The sequence below is a fragment of the Plasmodium berghei genome (assembly GCF_900002375.2).
Source record: "Plasmodium berghei ANKA genome assembly, chromosome: 6".
In the NCBI taxonomy this organism is placed as follows: domain Eukaryota; phylum Apicomplexa; class Aconoidasida; order Haemosporida; family Plasmodiidae; genus Plasmodium; species Plasmodium berghei.
This window is the reverse complement of record NC_036164.2, coordinates 908,915-930,000: the sequence shown is the minus strand read 5'-3', so window position 1 is coordinate 930,000 and position 21,086 is coordinate 908,915. Positions and strand designations below refer to the sequence as shown.

General features: G+C 22.8%; 4 protein-coding genes and 3 non-coding genes across 7 annotated transcripts in view; 1 reads left to right on the top strand and 6 right to left on the bottom strand.

Moving 5' to 3' along the window:
• Positions 1-157, bottom strand: part of PBANKA_0622961 — a 3,934-nt gene extending 3,777 nt beyond the window's left edge. Inside the window, exon 1 of the ribosomal RNA XR_002688200.1 lies at positions 1-157. This exon is cut by the window's left edge and continues 3,777 nt beyond it. This is a non-coding gene — a ribosomal RNA (28S ribosomal RNA).
• Positions 158-2,987: 2,830 nt separating this feature from the next.
• On the bottom strand, positions 2,988-3,123 carry PBANKA_0622941. The gene has a single exon (XR_004611895.1). It is a non-coding gene; the product is annotated as a 5.8S ribosomal RNA (ribosomal RNA).
• A 526-nt stretch (positions 3,124-3,649) lies between these two features.
• On the bottom strand, positions 3,650-5,716 carry PBANKA_0622921. The gene has a single exon (XR_002688199.2). It is a non-coding gene; the product is annotated as an 18S ribosomal RNA (ribosomal RNA).
• Positions 5,717-8,157: 2,441 nt separating this feature from the next.
• Positions 8,158-8,910, bottom strand: PBANKA_0622900 (conserved Plasmodium protein, unknown function; the record flags this gene model as incomplete). The annotated part of the gene is made up of 4 exons (XM_034563877.1): positions 8,158-8,332; positions 8,450-8,482; positions 8,637-8,677; positions 8,860-8,910. The coding sequence occupies 4 exons, from the start codon at positions 8,908-8,910 to the stop codon at positions 8,158-8,160; spliced, it is 300 nt and encodes a 99-aa protein (XP_034420729.1).
• A 3,572-nt stretch (positions 8,911-12,482) lies between these two features.
• Positions 12,483-15,081, top strand: PBANKA_0622800 (conserved protein, unknown function; the record flags this gene model as incomplete). The annotated part of the gene is made up of 2 exons (XM_034563876.1): positions 12,483-12,619; positions 12,945-15,081. The coding sequence occupies 2 exons, from the start codon at positions 12,483-12,485 to the stop codon at positions 15,079-15,081; spliced, it is 2,274 nt and encodes a 757-aa protein (XP_034420728.1).
• Positions 15,082-15,501: 420 nt separating this feature from the next.
• Positions 15,502-16,367, bottom strand: PBANKA_0622700 (mago nashi protein homologue, putative; the record flags this gene model as incomplete). Its single annotated transcript, XM_034563874.1, has 4 exons — positions 15,502-15,516; positions 15,600-15,877; positions 16,065-16,183; positions 16,333-16,367. The coding sequence occupies 4 exons, from the start codon at positions 16,365-16,367 to the stop codon at positions 15,502-15,504; spliced, it is 447 nt and encodes a 148-aa protein (XP_034420727.1).
• Positions 16,368-16,797: 430 nt separating this feature from the next.
• PBANKA_0622600 (conserved Plasmodium protein, unknown function) lies at positions 16,798-21,086 on the bottom strand (the record flags this gene model as incomplete). Its single annotated transcript, XM_034563873.1, has 2 exons — positions 16,798-17,073; positions 17,163-21,086. The coding sequence occupies 2 exons, from the start codon at positions 21,084-21,086 to the stop codon at positions 16,798-16,800; spliced, it is 4,200 nt and encodes a 1,399-aa protein (XP_034420726.1).

The following is a 21,086-nucleotide window of genomic DNA, read 5'->3' as shown; positions in this document are numbered from 1 at the left end:
AACCAGACAATTCCATAACATGACTTGCGCCATGAATAGGATTTTCCTTTTTGAGCTTTTCCCTGTTCACTCGCCGTTACTTAGGGAATCATTGTTATTTTCTTTTCTTCCGCTTAATTATATGCTTAAATTCGGCGGATTTGCTCTCCCATCATAAGTTATATTAAAAATAAAATAATTCTATTCAGTATATAAATTCTCAAACATATGTAACCTACCACACTAATTTATAATGATGAAATGATTAAAAATCATCAAAATTATTAAACCTATTGTTATATGGGTCATGAAATGATTAAAAATCATCAAAATTATTAAACCTATTGTTATATGGGTCATGAAATGATTAAAAATCATCAAAATTATTAAACCTATTGTTATATGGGTCATGAAATGATTAAAAATCATCAAAATTATTAAACTATTGTTATATGGGTCATGAAATGATTAAAAATCATCAAAATTATTAAACTATTATTATATGGGTCATGAAATGATTAAAAATCATCAAAATTATTAAACTATTATTATATGGGTCATGAAATGATTAAAAATCATCAAAATTATTAAACTATTATTATATTTATCGTAAAATGATTAAAATGATTAAAATTATTAAACTATTGTTATATTTATCGTAAAATGATTAACTATTTAAAACTATTTGTATATTATTAAATTTATTATCAATTATAACTATTGTAATTTATTACTTCTGAGTCGAAATTCACAAATCATTTTAATCATATTTATGATATGTGTTTATGCATAAAAATCACACATTTATGTGTATATCATAATGCATAAACAGTGATATCATCTATTGTCATTTAAATAAACAGTAACGATTATTATTTAAATGGAGGTCATAACTTAGTCATTATTTTCTTTAACATAAGTGATATTAATATAAAATAAAATCAATTATATAATTAATATTATTTTATTATCACAATTATGTATAACATCGAAGTTGATTGCTTAATCACATTATGAAAACCATGATCTTTCCATCGTACATCATCCTAGTTTATGACCCATGTGTATTTTACACATCACTAACTGGATTTATGACTATTTTTCGCTTAGGCGGCATGAGTACATTCCCCAACAGGCAACACCCCCTATAGGTTCGCTGACGCATTTGAGGTTCGTTTACCAAGTAAGGCCGTTGCCCCTTTTTGAGACACTCAGCCACGTTAGGCACGTCACCTTCATTTGCGGCCCTTACCCGGTAAATGTCCCGTTTCTAGCATGTAGTCAAGTACCCCTCTTATGCGGTCATGTAGTGATTTTATCATGATCAGACTGATCACAATGAACTAGACATTTGGAACAACGGTCATAAGCACATGGATAAATTCATAATAGTGATCTCAGTATATACTATTATTGTGACATTTACATGCAACACAGCATTCCTATATTCGGCCCTATAGAGTATTATTATATTAGCTAACCCAATAAATCATCATGACGCCATCAAATGCTTTCGTGATCATTGCCCATCAGATGGTTCACTTAGTACCGTCACCCCATTTGAGGCAATCTGACAAGGTAATTACATCTGTATATAGAGAAATGTATCCTACTTACAAATAATGGTTCATGAGTTCATTGCAGTATAATAATAATACAAGGTACCCAGGAACCAGTCGCAATAGTCACCAATCAACATATTAATTATATATTGATTATATAATAGTAATACTGGCATATTTAAAGTTTAGCTTCAAAAAGCAACTCTTAAATATGTTTATTTCATATTTGGTCCATTTTAAAGTGTGGACATACACTAATCCATTAAGTGTGGAGGTACACTTTGTCTTGAGTATGAAATATGGTAAATATTAATATTTATCACAATAGTAAATATAAATACTTATCCAATGATATATATTTAATACTTACCATCATAATAAATATTAATATTACCGCAATAATTATATAATATGCAATCAACCTTTTACATAAGATAATCAGCTATGGAATGCATTCAACACGAATAAATACACAATTAAAAAAAATAAAAAAATACACACATGAAAACAAATATATATACACATTCCATAACTGATACACTTAGTAAAATGATCTTTATAAATTATCTTTATTAATTATTGCATCCAGTATGTGTTATATTGTTATATAAACATTATTATAAATTTCCCACCTAATGATCGATCGGCTATATATATAACCGAAAGCACCATTATTTTTATAATAAATAAACATTGTAGTTTTGTTTTAGTTATAAGTTAATTATAAATAGTTTTGTTTTAGTTATAAGTTAATTATAAATAGTTTTGTTTTAGTTATAAGTTAATTATAAATAGTTTTGTTTTAGTTATAAGTTAATTATAAATAGTTTTGTTTTAGTTATAAGTTAATTATAAATAGTTTTGTTTTAGTTATAAGTTAATTATAAATAGTTTTGTTTTAGTTATAAGTTAATTATAAATAGTTTTGTTTTAGTTATAAGTTAATTATAAATAGTTTTGTTTTAGTTATAAGTTAATTACAAATAGTTTTGTTTTAGTTATAAGTTAATTATAAATAGTTTTATTTTATTCTAAATTACATTAGAAAAGAAATAGTTTTATTTTATTCTAAATTACATTAGAAAAGAAATAGTTTTATTTTATTCTAAATTACATTAGAAAAGAAATAGTTTTATTTTATTCTAAATTACATTAGAAAAGAAATAGTTTTATTTTATTCTAAATTACATTAGAAAAGAAATAGTTTTATTTTATTCTAAATTACATTAGAAAAGAAATAGTTTTATTTTATTCTAAATTACATTAGAAAAGAAATAGTTTTATTTTATTCTAAATTACATTAGAAAAGAAATAGATTTATTTTATTCTAAATTACATTAGAAAAGAAATAGTTTTATTTTATTCTGAATAATATTGAGAGAACAACATATATGTTTAATGTAGACTTATTATTTATTTTTAATAAAATATGTTGGGAGTTCCACATAACCCTTATAAAAGGGCTGGGAGTAGTTTACATTCAGCATTCAGATGATTCACAGTAATTGCAATTTTCATTGTCTATCGTATTTTGCTACGGCCTTCATCGCTGTAGGAACCAAGACATCCATCGTTAAAATTGTGCTTAATTTTTTTATATTTCCCTTGAACTTGCTTTATCGAAATAATGCTTTTCAAACAAAATAAACAAACACATTATCATGTAAAAATTGATATTTATGCCATATTGATATATAGTATATGCATGGAACGCCATGCTCAATACATTTGAAATTAATTATATCCTTTTCATATTAACCTTTCGGAAAAAATGTAGAGATATAACCAACCCCAAAAATACCAAACAGAGGGCATCGTATGCTATATACGTTAAACTCATGAGATATGGTACCCTAATACACACACTTTATATCCTCATTATGAATAAATGGGCACTACTATATATTTTATGGAAATATACTTAGTGTTTTGTATTAATGACGATTTGTATACATATCTTGATATATTAAAATATATTTCTTTATATGATGACATCGAATATTAAATTGCAAAACATATAAAAGCCACACAATCTATAATTCTGTTACCACACCATTATAAATTTTGAATAATAAAAAATATGAACTAAGGTACGCATATCATGGTTTTAAAAATGATCCTTCCGCAGGTTCACCTACGGAAACCTTGTTACGACTTCTCCTTCCTTTAAAAGATAGGATTTACGGTCCTTCCAAAAAAAATAAAAATAAAATTTCTATTTTCTTGTCCAAACAATTCATCATATCTTTCAATCGGTAGGAGCGACGGGCGGTGTGTACAAAGGGCAGGGACGTAGTCAGCACAATCTGATGAATCATGCTTACTAGGCATTCCTCGTTCAAGATTAATAATTGCAATAATCTATCCCCATCACGATATGTATTGATAAAGATTACCTTCACTATTTCAGTGTAGGAAAAGTATATGCTGATAATACGTAGAAATTAAATTATCTACCATACAGATATAATTTTAAATACTCGTTTTACATATCAGTGTAGCACGCGTGCAGCCTAGTATATCTAAGGACATCACAGACCTGTTGTTGCCTTAAACTTCCTTGTGTTAGACACACATCGTTCCTCTAAGAAGCATTAAATAAAGCAGATACATCCTTACTAGGGAAAAAACCCAACGAAATAAAAGAATATGCTACAAAAAAACAAAGGGTAAACCAATTTGATTATGCAACATACCTTCGAAAACGCTATAGTTAGTCCACCTTCGAAGAATATCACATATCCACCGCTAATTAGCAGGTTAAGATCTCGTTCGTTATCGGAATTAACCAGACAAATCATATTCACGAACTAAAAACGGCCATGCATCACCATCCAAGAAATCAAGAAAGAGCTATTAATCTGTCAATCCTACTCTTGTCTTAAACTAGTGAGTTTCCCCGTGTTGAGTCAAATTAAGCCGCAAGCTCCACGCCTGGTGGTGCCCTTCCGTCAATTCTTTTAACTTTCTCGCTTGCGCGAATACTCGCCCCAGAACCCAAAGACTTTGATTTCTCATAAGGTACTGAAGGAAGCATCTAAAAAACTACTCCTTTAAAGAAGATAGTTTTATTTATAAATTTTCATCCAACACTTAGTCGGCATAGTTTATGGTTAAGATTACGACGGTATCTGATCGTCTTCACTCCCTTAACTTTCGTTCTTGATTAATGGAAGTATTTTAGGCAAATGCTTTCGCAGTTGTTTGTCTCCAGAAAATCTAAGAATTTCACCTCTGACATCTGAATACAAATGCCCCCAAGCTACTCCTATTAACTGTATCTAAGCCAAAATAAGAAAAATTTTTCAAAAACTTTTGACCTATTCAATGTTGTTATTCCATGCTATAGTATTCAAACACAGTAAAATACGCTTTATCTGTTTGCTTTAAACACTCTAATTTACTCAAAGTAACGAGAAACCCAGTCATAAATTAATGGGCTCTCAAAGGGCCCTGTATTAAAAGAACTGCAACAAGGATAAAAGCAGTGACAGAAGTCATGATTCTTTCCAAGTGAGTTGCTTAAAATAATTATACCCTTGAAGTTCAACTACGAGCGTTTTAACTGCAACAATTTTAATATACGCTATTGGAGCTGGAATTACCGCGGCTGCTGGCACCAGACTTGCCCTCCAATTGATTTTTGGGAAGGTTTTAAATTCCCATCATTCCAATTATAAAACCAAAATTTGGCCTTATATTGTTATTTCTTGTCACTACCTCTCTTATTTAGAATTGGGTAATTTACGCGCCTGCTGCCTTCCTTAGATGTGGTAGCTATTTCTCAGGCTCCCTCTCCGGAATCGAACTCTAATTCCCCGTTACCCGTCAAAGCCATGTTAGGTCAATACCCTAACATCAAAAGCTGATAGGTCAGAAACTCGATTGATACACACTGAATAATTATATTATGTGTTGCTTCTTTGTTATAATTCCTTTAATATCATTTTTTCTTAGGGGTCTTAACAAATACATACAATTACTCCGGGGAGTAAAAGTACTTAACAAGTATTAGCTACAGCTTTTCCGTAGTTATCCTTATAATAAAATGTCAAGTAGATTATAACTGTTTTAATGAGCCGTTCGCAGTTTCTGCAATAAATGTGCATATACTTTCACTTGCATGGCTTAATCTTTGAGACAAGCATATGACTACTGGCAAGATCAACCAGGTTACTATATATATTAATATCATATATGAAAATATCCAAATATTATATTTAATAATTTTAATATACATAAAAAAAATTTAAGTATATCAATTAAATTATATAATATGATAGGTATTTCATTTTAATATTATTATATGTTTATTACATATTTTAGAAAAATACACTTAATAATAATGTGCTTTTATCATTTACCGTGATCTTTTATTTGTTATTTTTTCTTTATTATACATATTATTTTATTTATAGTATTATAATAAAAAAATAAATGCGCCTAGCATAAAAATATATCTCAATCATTTTTGATGGTATTTGATAACCCAACAAACAAATAAAAAGACAATATAATTTTTACTATGGTGCTATACTTCAAAAACTATTTTATACAGTATACAAATTACGGAATTATACATTAATACCATTAAAGGTCCCTATAAATTGAAACTCTTTTAATAATTTTAATAAACTTTACGATTTTATTTATCAAAAATTTAATTATAATTAACTAATTTTTTAACAAATGGGTCAATATAAAAAAGATTAACAAAATTATATTTTGTTTAAAATATATTTACTTATTTGTAATTATTTTTTATTCTATTAGAGGATTGTTTTGTATACATAATACATAAAACCCACACATTTTTTTCAATTATATTCCCACATATTTTTATAATACTCAAAAAATATTGCCACACAATTATTATCCAATAATTACATATTGGTTGTATTTCACTATAAAAAGTTCCATTTAAAAAACTAAAAATTAAAAGAAGTATTAAAAACTTTCTAATAATATTTATTACATAGAAAATACAATAAATTATTATTACACAATAACAGCTTACCTGTTATACAGTATATATTTACATAATATAATTTCACAATATTCTCCATTACATTTGTAACACTTTACACACAATAATCCAAACGAAATTCGGAATATTATCGTATATATTACACTCTTAAATTAAATTATAAAACAAACATTAATAATTTGTATTAACAAAATCCAATTTATTAAATATTATATTATTAAATAATATATGGAATGTTGCTTTCAAAAACATTGTTTTGGAAAATTTACCTATTATTTTTTGGAAAATTACCCATTACGTTGTTTACTTTATAAATTTATTTTTTATTTATCTTTAAAAATATATTTAAAATTAAAAATAAATAATAAATGAATAAAACTTATAACAAAACAACAATATATGAAAAATAATAAATTTATTATTTACTATCTTTCTTATGTAGTTGTTTTGTTACCTTTACTAATACTACACTAGATTACGAGTACTGATTTCTTTCTATTATTATTCATTTATTTTTTACTATTAAAATTAATATTATAAAATTTATAAAATATATTATATTTTGGAAAATATATTTTTTTGAAACTTATTCATATAGTACCCTTTTACAACCGCCCTACGATTGAGTATATATGAATAATTTATGTTATACAACAATTTGGCTAGCTCATAAAAAAAAATTTGGCTAGCTGTATATGCAATAGAAATATATTTATATTCTTTTTTATTGACATGATTTTATATTATAAAATGGTTTTTTATCAATTTTAAATATATAATACCATAGGATTTTAATTGACTATTTGTTCGTATATTGTAATATACACGAATTTACATAAATGAATAAGTAACACTTTTTTTTATTTATTTTTTTAGATTCTTAAGTAAAATTATTTTTTAACTTGCAAATAGTAAAAAAAAATTTTGCAAACCCAATTATTATTTTTTTTTCCTTTTATTTTCATGTCTAAAACTTTATATTATTCTATTAATAATATATGTATATCTTACATTATGCAATGTACAATATCATTTATAATAATATTTATTGGAACTATATTATATACTTATATGCACGTTTTTTTTCAAAATTTAAATTAACAAAAAAAAATAAGTGTTCTTTATTTTTAATTACAAGTTATTTTTACACGCTATGTAAATATAATAAAAAAGGGGGGAAATGCTTAGCACATTGTATATTTTTTAAATAAAATTACTATATATATACCATAGCAATGCTATTTTCTATTAATATTTAAGCACACAAAAAAACACACACATACATAATTCGTAACGTATATTGCGTTTACATTGTTTTAATTGGCATAGTTTCATGTTGTAACATTTTATTAACTCAAATATGTTCTTATTTGTTGCAAACTTTTTGTGTTTTAATTCCTTAATATCGTGGAATTAATACTGAGATTCATCAAATGTATATGATATATAATCTCTTGGAACAAAATTATTAAACATGAGCGTAGCATTTACAACAATTCTATCTTAATGCACGCATATATAAAAATCAACGAAATAATGTTTTTGACAGGTATTATAAACTAACAACTTTATTCCATAATACATATAGCAAAGGGTTTCATCTCAAATATGGGATATATATTATTTTCTTTAAGATTTATTTTTTTTCTTTCTTAGTTTGGAGTCTTTTTTTGTTTTCTTTTTATTTATATAAAAATATAATGGTTCTCCATGTTTATTATAAACAGTTACTACATTCCCGGCTGGGCTATTTGTAACAACTTCGTAATTTTCTGAATCACCCAATGGATCAGGGGTATCCATTCTGTTAAAAGAAATATGGAATATTTATAATTATAAAATTAAATTAAACTATGAATCTATATAACTACCTAAAATATAAAAAAAAACTCAAAACATTATTTTCTATTTATTTGGGTACCTTAAAATACGGCTCTTTGATTGATAATTATTTCTACAAAAATGATGTAAAAAAACATATGCATATATAGATATCCTTTATATTTTATTTTTATTTAGCTGTCTACAAATATAATTTCAAGGGTATCACATCATTGCATATTTTTTTTTGTATTTATGTAAATAATTCCATTCAATATTATGTTTACCTTTTACCAATGGATAATATTCCTTCCTTTTGCATTTCAATCTGTAAAAATGCAAAATTTAATTAATAATTTGTTTAGTTGGGTACATAATGAAATATTGAATATCATACTTGTAAAAAATTAGTGATATTAAAACGCACAAGCCCATTATAAATATGCATAATGTAAATATTAGAAAAATATAACAACATATATAATATGTCATATCTTTATATATTTTTACACAAATAATGATCCATATGGCGAAAAAAATAAAATATTTAATGGAAATCATTTTCAAGCTATGTTAATAATTGGATTCAATGAGGTAACTATATTTGTCTCTAATATGCTATATTATATATTACGTATTATGCGTAATAAATATAGGTTCTAATAAAATTGATAAGCTAGTATACTTTGGTTCTATATAAACAGTGTTATTAATTTTTCTATTTTCACAATTTTGATTGTTTACTATTAATAATAAATCCTTTGTTTTTTAAAACATGGCACAGTTGTATAAATATAACTAAACATTTATTTATACCAATACTAAGATGAATACTTCTGTAATTATTTATATATAATTGTTCTTTATCATTTGGGAAAATTTTATAAGATTAATAAAACACATTTAATTAATACAACCACAATCCTAATTTATAAATAATAATTAATTTTTTTACCTTTTATATTTTTTAAATCTATTCCTAATTTTATAAATTTTAAAAAATTGTCCCAAATGCTTAATTCCCCCTAAAATGTGCATTGTGTAATAAAATTTAAACATGCAATATTTTATTTCAAAACGTATATCCATAACTCTACACATGTGCACTAATTTATTTTTACAAAAATTAGGTATTTTATTTAGATTAAAAACATAATACACACAACACTTTTGAAAATTTATAAAAAATATTTTCCTTTTTAAAAATCGAAAAATTTACTTTTTTAAATTTTTACACATGCATATTTTATATTTAATTTTTCATTGATGAGTTTACAGCCATTTTTTATAGTTGTATTAACTATGAAAAAAGTCGCTACATTATACATCAAATAATTAAGATATTGTTATCTAATTATATTTACTAGTTTTTACTGTTATACGCTTTTGAAATATGAACACAACCAAATATTAAACTCTTGAAATTTTAAATTATACCATTGTTAATATTAATTTATAATTGAATTAAAAAAATATATAATTATATATATACAACACACTTTTAAAACAAATTAAGAAAATAATTAGAGCTTATTTACCCCCTTAACACTATTAAATTGGTATATTCCTATGTTGCATTATGTTAATTTTATCTTTTTAGTAAAAAAATATATGACGAATAAAATAAATAACTTAAAAAGGTTTGTCTTTCCTGTTTTTAAATCTTCTCGAAAACATTATTATTTTTATACAATTTTTAAGAATAAAAAATTAATATAATAATTTGATTTTTTCTCGATTTCTCTATTGCACATTTGTATAATATATAGTTTTCGCATTTTATGAATTACCATCATTTTTAAACCTATAATTAAAACAAAAACTTTATATTGCAATTATTTTTTTATTTTACTTCCTACACTAATACTTAAGTATCATAATATTAACAAAAATAACAAATAAAACAAGAAAATATTATGATATTCTTAAATTTTTGCATAAGCACATTATACACATTTATGTGCAATAATTTATAATATATATGCTGTTTAAAATTATATTTTCTTATATAATTTCTAAAAATAAAGTACTATTGCATTAAATTAACCTATTTTTATGAATAAATTATAACATAATATAATATGTGGACTTGCTTGTAAATATTTTTATAAAAACAAAACTATATTTTAACATTACACGTTTTACCTATAAATAAATAATGGGTATAAAAATTACCATATTTTATTTTAGGGATTATTTCATTTTTTTTATAATCATTTACATGTTTTGTTTTTAAGTTAACTTATTGTTTACTATTTTTTCTTTATATTTATGTTCTTAAGTTTGCAAATATAGCTTCAAATAATCACAAAAAAAAATGTCATTGTCTATTAAATTATGTAATATAATAACATATAATCAACACAATTGAAAAAAAAAAAATACACAATTCCCAAAGGTTTAATCACATAAAAGAGCTATCTTAAAAATTCAAATAAATTTATTATTGTTTTAACGTATTTAACCCTTTTTATATTTACAAACGATTTCTTACTCATCCCTTAAGTTTTATATTTATTGATACTTATGGAAACATTTTTGTCTTTCCTTCTTATTTGTTTTCTCATTTCCAATAAAATATATCCTATACATTACCTTCATCTCATCTCTTTAATATTCATTGGCATGTCAAAGCCTTGAACGACCCATCCACGCAACTTACTAGGGCTTTACAAATATTTGATATGAAATTGGATAATGTGTTTAAACACCCAACAATTGGATTTGCCATTTTTAATCAATAACTACTTTAAAAAAAAACATATAAAATAAATAAAATTTGTCATATATTAATAAAACGAAATAGCCTTTTGAAACTAGTCTTTTATTTTTATGTTTATTTAAAGACACACAAAAAATGTATTAAATTTGTAAATATTCATTTGTTTGTTTATTTATTTTTCGTAAACCATGCAGATTTAATATAAGAATATTAAATGATTATAATATAACTATAAACAGAAATATCAATATCCCTAAATGCGTATATTTATTTTTTATTCATTTACCCTCGTGCTTTATGCAAATTGTGCCTTTTTAATTATATATGAATAAACAAGATTTTAAAATATGAAAAAAAAAATTATTAAAACAAAATAAAAATTTTATTTTATTTGAGCTAAATAAATATATATTTGTAAAAGTTAGACCCATAAAATGAAATGAACAAGTGGAATAAAATATGCACATTAACAACAAATATGCAATATTCGTATATACCACTTATATAAAATGATATATTACATTATTTTGTTCTTTTTTTGAAATATATATACATTATTCATCCTACATATTTTGTTAATACAACATTTTATATTTGTATTATATCTCAAGACGAAAAAAAAAGTAATATATTTTATTCTTAAATAACGGTTTCAAAAAATGTATAAAACATATGATATAGAAATAAAAGCCCATTAAACAATATTTTCCTTTTTTTTAATCATTTTCCTAAAACATAACTATGTATTTGTATAACATTATTACAATAACATATATAACTCTTTAAATGTTGTTGCCTTTTTCCCTACAAGTTGTATCAGCAATACCTCTACAAGGCTGGACGCTGCTTCAAATTATTTTTAAAAAATTTAATCATTTTCATATAAAATTAGTATACCATTTTATCATAATCGCCTTATACAATAATGCTACTATTTTTTCGCATTATATATGTTATACAATTTCATATATTAGATCAATTGTTAGCTTCATTTGGCATTGTTCTCGTAAGTTAATTTTCCGGAGTCGCATGTTCATACAATAATTATTCAAGGTTTTTTTTTTCATGACAACAAAAAAAAATAATAATAATAATATAATGAAATAATAAAAAAGGAACACTAAAATAATCATAATAATTGCGAATTAAAATAATAATTTTTATTTACAAAAATATTATGCTTAAAAAATATAAAATTTAATATCCACAATACATAGCTTTTACCAAAAATATCATATAAAAAATAATATCCTCTTTTTTCTTTGTATTTTTTGTGTTTTGGGTTTTGTTTAATCTTCCAAAAATGTTAATTAAAATATAAATTAAAAGAAAACAAATTATTATTACATATTTATATGTATATATAAATATATGTATATATATTTATGATTGTCAAACTAGTAATAATAAAATGCAGGTATTAACTTCTGATAAAATCGGCTTAGTAAAATATGTCCAATGTAAAAGAAAAAGTTCAATTTACGAACAAACAATGGACCCTCATTTGAATAAAATGATTAATGGAATGACATGGTCTGGTCGATATGGGTAATCTACTTTTTCGTCATATCAATGCATATCTATATAAATATATTTTATCAATCCTTTACAAATATGAAAAAAAAAAACAAATACATCAAACAATTACATAATCACACCTTAATAAAAAAATATTATTTTCATTTATTCTTCCCATACTAAAAGCTCAACTTTCAAGAAACTGAAATATATATTTATATCTACATACATAAATTCATATACGATTGTGCATCATATCAATTGTCTTCTCCCCTATATTTTTGATTAATCCCCACATATACATACATATATATATATTCATCATTTATTATTTTATTATATTTTTTTTTTTCAGAGGATATGAAGAAACTGAAATAACTTTATGGAGAAAAAATGGGCTAGTTGAAAGTTTCGAGATTAACAATAATGAAAATGATTTTCACATTAGCAATGTACCCTCCCTATCTTTTCTAAGTTGTAATAATTGTATTTATGGAAAAATGCTAAATCACCATCATAATATAATTTATGAAGATGTATTCAATAAAAATAAAAAAATATATAAAAATTATTCCAATTTTCTGCCCGCATATACTAATGAAACAACAAAAAATGGAATATATAAAAACTACTTACAAAATAGCAGAATTTTAGTTACAGTTAATAATAATGGTCATGTTAGTCTTTTAAATTGGGATCAAACTTATGATAATTGTAAATATCTATTAGAAAACAACGATGAAATAAAATATAATAATGATATGGAAAAAAAAATTAATGTGTATTTTAAAAATTATAAACAAAATGTATTAAACAATATTGAATTTAAACAAATTGATGATAAAAACCAAAATAAAATAACAATAAAAAATAACCAATATCAAAATATTCATATTGAAAATATATGTAAAACATATCATTATAATAATATGATATCAAAAGAAAATATTTTACAATCATATATTTTAGCGACCCCAATAGATGCAGCTACAACAAACGAGATATTAACTAATAGATTAGCTATTGGCGGATATAAAAATAATTTAAAAATATTTGATTTATTTACTGGTACTTATCTTTGGAAATCAAAACCACTAGGTCCCACATTGTTAAACATTAATTGCGAATCCCTTATCAAATCTATAACTTATTTAAATAAAATTAATGTTAATATAGTAGCATGCTCTACATATGACCATAAAATTATACTTTATGATATCAGATGCCAAAATAAGCCTGTTTATGTATATGATCATTATAAAACAAAAAATGTTGATCAAAATAAATATAACTATTTTGATCATAATTATTCAGAAAGTGATCTTATTTTTACATCTATATGTACTGAATCACATATAACTATTGATCATATGAATCAGCCAATAGTAGAACCCATAGACACATCTGGATTAACAAACGAATTAGGAAATTCTAATGCCAACACAACTGACATTGTTTCATTCCCTATTCCGGAAAAAACACAAAATCACCAAAATCAAGCATATAAAAAATTTACAACAAACGATATCAAATTGGCTAATATTAAAGCTTGTGATAATATGAATCACGAAAAACAAAATGAAAAAGAACCTTCTAAAAATACCAATGAAGAACAATGCAATACATATTTTATAAAACCCTTTGACGAATCAGATAATCAATTTATTATGGTTTCAGATAATTATGGGAATATCTATGAATTTGAAATAATAACTGGATTGAAATTGTTAAATTATATATATATAAAAAAAATGGCATACGAAAAAAATAATTATAAAGATGATGAACAAAAAAAAAAAATTAGCCATGATGAATATTTAATACAAAATAAAGATAAATTATACGAGTTTTATAAAGAGTATCAAAAAAATAATAAAACTCATATGAGAAATGATTTGCCAGTTATGTGGGCTAAAAATAACTTTCAACAATTTATAATCAATTTCGTCAAAAAATATAGAATACATAATGGAGCCATATCATCATTGAGCTTACACAAAGATGGAAAATATCTTTGCTCGGCAAGTTATGAAAGATTTATAAATATATTAAATTTGAAAAGTAAAAAAGTTATTAAACGGATACATGTAGGCCATATACCAACTAGCTGTTTATTCCTTTCGAAAATTATTACTAAAAATGATAACGAAACAGAAGATAATAAATCGGATATACAAAATGAATTTGAGAGCTCGTCTATCGTTACCGAATGGTCTGACAAAGATGAAGAAGATAATCTCGAAAGGAAAACTAAGAAAAGAAAAATAAAAGATGAGGACGATGAAGATGAGGACGATGAAGATGAGGACGATGAAGATGAGGACGATGAAGATGAGGACGATGAAGATGAGGACGATGAAGATGAGGATGATGAAGATGAGGAAGATGAAGATGAGGAAGATGAAGATGAGGAAGATGAAGATGAGGAAGATGAAGATGAGGACGATGAAGATGAGGAAGGAGAAGAAGAAGAGGAAGATGATGATGAATGAACAGCTTTAAGAAAAACCCTTTTGAAGGATTTCATTGTTTTATTTAAAAAAACATTATAAAATTGTGGCATCCTTTATATATAACTTTTGAAAAATACAATAATATACAAGTTTCTTCCTCTTTAAAAAACAATTAATTTTATTTATATGCATATATTCATATGCTATACAACGTGTATATGCACATTTTGCAGACGATTCTCTGTTTATAAAGCTCTCATAATGTTTATGTAATATTTTTTTTATTTTAAGATTTTAATTATGTTGTTTATAATTCATTTTAAAATAATTGCCTAGTTGAACAATTTTTTATAAAACATTTTTAATAAAAGTTTTTTTTAAACAGTAAATATATATATATATATATATATATTCGTGGTTAATACATATATCTATTATGGAGATCCAGGGATAAATGTGCTATACTGGCTTAATCTGAACAAATGAAAAAATAAAAAATAGAAAATAAAAAAAGGAAAAAGGAAAAAGGAAAAAAGCCTGGTCTTATATAAGATTACCCTAAAATGTAAACAAATAAGAGAAAAGATAAAGCACTTCAAATCTTGTATTAAATAATAAAAAACTCTTAAACCTTCAGGATCTTCACATTGTTTAACATCAGATAGAGAGCCAATTTTTGAAGTCATAAAAAAGTATTCTTTTCCATCTAAAATTATTTCTAATTCTTGTTTTCCTACTTTATCGGGTTCTGGCCATAATTTATCAGACTCTTTACAAATCTCTGATTCTTCGATTATCCGCTTTAGCTCGTTTAGTACTGATTTGCTTACATAGGCTTTTTAAAAAAAAACATAAATTGTATACAAATTACATATATATTTAGTATAATCATGCATGCAATTCTATGAGCTTAATTCATATATTGCTCACTTTGGAAAATATCAACATATATATACATATACTAATACTACATGCGAATATAAATCCCAAAACATATATATACATGTAAAAACATAGCTAACCCTCTTTTCTTATAATTTTATCATTTTTGTAATTTGAATTGTTCGCATATCTCAGTCTCCCTTTCGAGTTAAATTCAAACTCCAAAAATTCATGCCCAAATTTCCCTTTATGCCCAACACTACAAAAAAAAAAATTAATAAATCATTTAAATGGGATAAATACAATTAAAACATTCATAATATACACAGCATATGTAAACTTGACTAATGTCATGCCACATCCTAATCTGAAATTTATTTTCATTCTTTTCATTTTCATATTTTATACTAATATCTAAAAGAAAATTTATCTTTTTTGGACATTTTCTCCTTAATAATATTCAATATATTTTCATTTAAAAAATTATTAAAAAAGCTTACATTCCCTCTGAATTATATGATGGAGTTTTATTTCTCTATCATATGCATTGAATATATGTTTTTTTGAATTGATAAATGTATAATAAAAAAAAAAATATTAACAAATATCGAATAAAATGAAATAAATATAGAAATATATGCATTCAAAATAATTTTCCCAAATTTGGACTTTTACAATGATAGCACATATGATATGATGCATAAAACAAATAAGCAATAAATAAATAAATAAAACAAACTGATAATTAAAAACATAAAATTATAACCTATTTATAAGGCTATAACTATAAAAATCTCAAAAATAAAAACATAGTTAAAGCGAATAAAATTAATTAAATGCATTATTCACAAAAAAATTTTAAATATTTTTATTTCAAATTTTGTTAATAAGTATTTCTGTTTGTGGAAAAAAATATTTTTTTCCTTTATTGGATAATTCTTCAATTGTGTGTTTCAATTTTTTATTCAAAATTTTTAATTCATTTCTTATTTCCATCAGGATTTCGTTATTTATTTCTGATATTTTTTTCTCTCCAAATTCTTTCTTATTATTTTCTTTCTTTTTTAATTCTCTATAATCAGGGAATTCTTCCATTTTTTCGATATTCTCAATAATCCCATAGAAGCACAAAATTATGTCTAAAAGAAACTGTCAAAAATGAAGTAAAATAAAACAAAGTAAGGAAACAAACAAAACAAAACAAACAAACGAAGCAAATGCACATTTTTTGTTTTTACCGAGATTGTGTAGTAAGCACTACATGAAAACTGCTTATCTGCTACAACTAGTATTTCCTCAGATAAATAAGATACAAAATAATTAAACAAAATAAAAAAATTAAAAAAATTTAAATATTTCTTTATATCACCATTTTCATATTTCAAAAATGACCTCTTCAATATATTTCCATTATAGGATATTCTAAAAATAAAAAGAGAAAATAATATTAGTATTTTTCTGACTCGTAAAGTTGTTAATTCCTTAAAATTAATTATATCTATATTTCTTTCAAAATTATTTAATAATTCTTGAATTATTTTATGGGTTTTAAAACTATAATCATTATCAATAAATTCACTGCTATGATCTAAATTTACATTAATATTTGATAAATAATAAAAATAATTTCTTTTATCATATATTAAATTAAAAAGATCTTTTGAAAAAATAATATGCATTATTATATCATTGAATATGTTTTCTGAATTGATTTCATTCACATTTTTTCTATTTGGATTATTAAAAAATGATTTTAAAAAAAATAACAAATTAGAAGGCATTATCTTCTCTATACATTCATTATTCACACAATAATAAGGATCTACATTTTTATCCATTTTTTCAGTTATTTCTTTTGCTATATCATCATTTAAGCTATTATTTAATTCTATAACTTGTTCTGATTTCTCTATTTCATCTTTAAAATTTTTTATCGAAATAACAGCATCTTCGCATTTTTGCAAAGATAAAGAATGAAATAAATAATATGATAAATAATTAAAGAAAAAAATAATCTTTATATTTATAAAAATACGATCATATGGTATATATATATCATTTGAATAACCATTATCGAATAATTTATCATAAATATTTATTTTTATTAACTTAAAAATATAACTAACAATTATATTTTTATTATTTATGCATTTATCCGAATTTGATAATCTGTATACATTAATATGAGAAGTAATATATGATATTTTTTTTAATATTAAAATTAAATTTGTATATTCTATATCTTTCAAATTATCTTCAATGTTAATATTTTTATAGTTATTATTTTCATCAATAAAAGAATATACATCATTCTTGAAAATTTTCCATGTTTTGTAAATTTTTAAATTTAAAAAAAAAATTAAAAAATTATCCTTATATAAATATTTATCCAATATATAAACCCCTGATTTTATATCTTCTTTTAACATATAAAAACAAGCGTTATTATATATTGATGAACATATGTTTTTGTCATTGTTTTGGTCACTATTCTTGTTAAAGTGTGTGTGTACATTTATTTCACGCCCATAAAATAAACCATGTAACAACATTTTAACTTCCTTTTTTGCCAAAATAAAATTATCCCCATACTTTCCATTTATATATTTTATTATAATGCAATAAATAAAATTCAAAAGTTTACAATTTTTATCTCCATATATGTGATAAAAAATTCTTATTATTTTTAATGATAATAAATTTGAATTATTTCGATTTAAAAAATAACTTATTAATATTTCCTTTTTTTCTTCAAGTATTTCTTTTAAATTTTGTCGAATATCCAGTAATATTAATTTATCAATTTGTTCAAAATTGTCACCTTTTTCCTTTAACCCTTTATTTGCCTTTGCCAACTTACTATTCCCATTTTCACATTTAATATTATTTTGAATAATAGAAATAAATCCTATGAAATTATTAATGAAAATACTGTTATTACAATTATTCAAAAAATATATTAAATTATTCATAAAACTGTTAAACACATTTTTGGTGATTATATTTATGTTTTCCTCCTTTTGTAAAAATAACAATATTTTAATTACTTTTTCTTTATCGTTTATTTTCATACATTTATAAAAAAATTCAAAAAATTTGTTATTTATAAAACAACTACAATCAGCTAAAAATATAAACATAAATGGTGCTGTAAAAAAAGACAATGCTATTATATCATTCTTATTTTCCTTATCATTGCTTTTAATATTTCCTTTTGTACATTTTTCAGAAATCATAGTTTTATCGCTATCCTCTCTTTTATTTATTGCTCTTTCTTCTAATAAATGTTTCAAAACTATTTCATTATTTTTTTTGTTTTGTTTTTTTTGTGTTTGAGATAAAATAACGATATAATAACATAAGTATATTATTTTTTCAATTGATTTTTCGGAAAAATTGTTAATATAATTTAATAAAAGTTCCCAAATTAATTTTTCTTCATTATCATAATTATATATTTCAATTTTTTTTTTTATTAAATCCATTATTATATTTATAAATTTTTTTTTTTCTGTATTCTCTATCTTAATTAAATTTTTTCCCCCCAATGTTATGATAAAATTTATAAATATTTTTTGTTTACCCTCTTTTATATTTATATATATATTATAAAAATATATTAATATCTTAAAATATTTTACAACAAATTCTTTTTTATTCCATTTTTTCATATTATTTCCTACTTCATTACAATTCTCTTTATTAATTTCAAAACTATCAAACATGCTTTTATTTTCACATTCTTTTTCATATTTACATATTTCATTTCTACATAAAATATTGACTTCATCATCTATACCAACCACATTTCTATCAGCATGCTTATTTAATTCTTCACTATAATCTGTAATGTTATTACTTATTTTAAAAAAATCAAATACAATAAGAACATACACATAAATAGTTACACAATATTTAATAAGATAAATAAAATCAATATATATTTTTTTCTTTACAATTTCAAATAAATTAATATCCTTTACACACAAAAATATAATCATAATAACAAAATAATAAATCATGTCCAAAAATCGAAAAACTAATAAAATTGATATATTAAATATATCATTCAAAATATTTAATTTATTATTTATTATTTCTACAAATTTTTTTATAAATTTATTTATTAATAAAATTATATCAATCTTTATAATTGATTTTTTTTTTTTTATAAAATAAATTATACATTTTGATATTTTTGTGTATAATGATATTATTTCTATATTCATATTATTACATTCTATTTCATCTAAAAAATTATATAAACATTTAAACATTTTTATATATATATTTATTTTTGTATCTATATTTATACTCGTTTTTATATCTTTTTTTATTAAAAAATTGTCACAATTATTGTTAATTATATTTTGTCTTATTATACTCTCATATTCATCTTCTTTTCTATAATTCTGATCATCTTCTAAATATATATTTTTCCAAAAATAATAATTTATATCATTTTTTTCAAATTTATCACACATCCTTTCTGTTCTTAACATATTATTTTCTTCATTTCTTATTTTCTTCATATCTTTTCCTAATTTTACACATCTTTTATGTTGAGCCTTTTGCTCAAACAAAAGAAAAATATACTTGACATTCTTTACCTTCTTATCAATTGGTAATGAAATAAAACAATCTAAAATAGCATTTAAAAAATCGTAAAAAAAATTATGGCTATATTCAATTTTTTTAAAAAACAAATTATAACATAATTCTAAATTATAAATCTTTAATTTTTCAATCTTTCCTTTAAGTGAATAAAATATACTTGTTTTTATTTTATTAAAATAAACATCACAATTTATATAACTATTTAATATATAATAAAAAATTTTGGCTGAATAATTTCTTATACAATCATCTTCATCAATAATTCCATTTGCAAATATTTCTAATATCTTTTCTATATTATTAAAAATTATATTATTATTACTTTTTATACTTTTAACTAGTTTACCATAATTTATTTGTCGAATTTTATTTGAACTATGATTTGTTTTCATAAAAACTGAAATATCAAATTCATTTCCTTCATCCTTTTTACTACTTATTGTATCTTTTATTTTGGTTTTTTTAAAGCTCCTTTCATAATTTATTTTAGTTTCTTTTATTTTTTCCCTTTTCTTTTTTTCACTCTTTAGTTTTAATATTCCCAT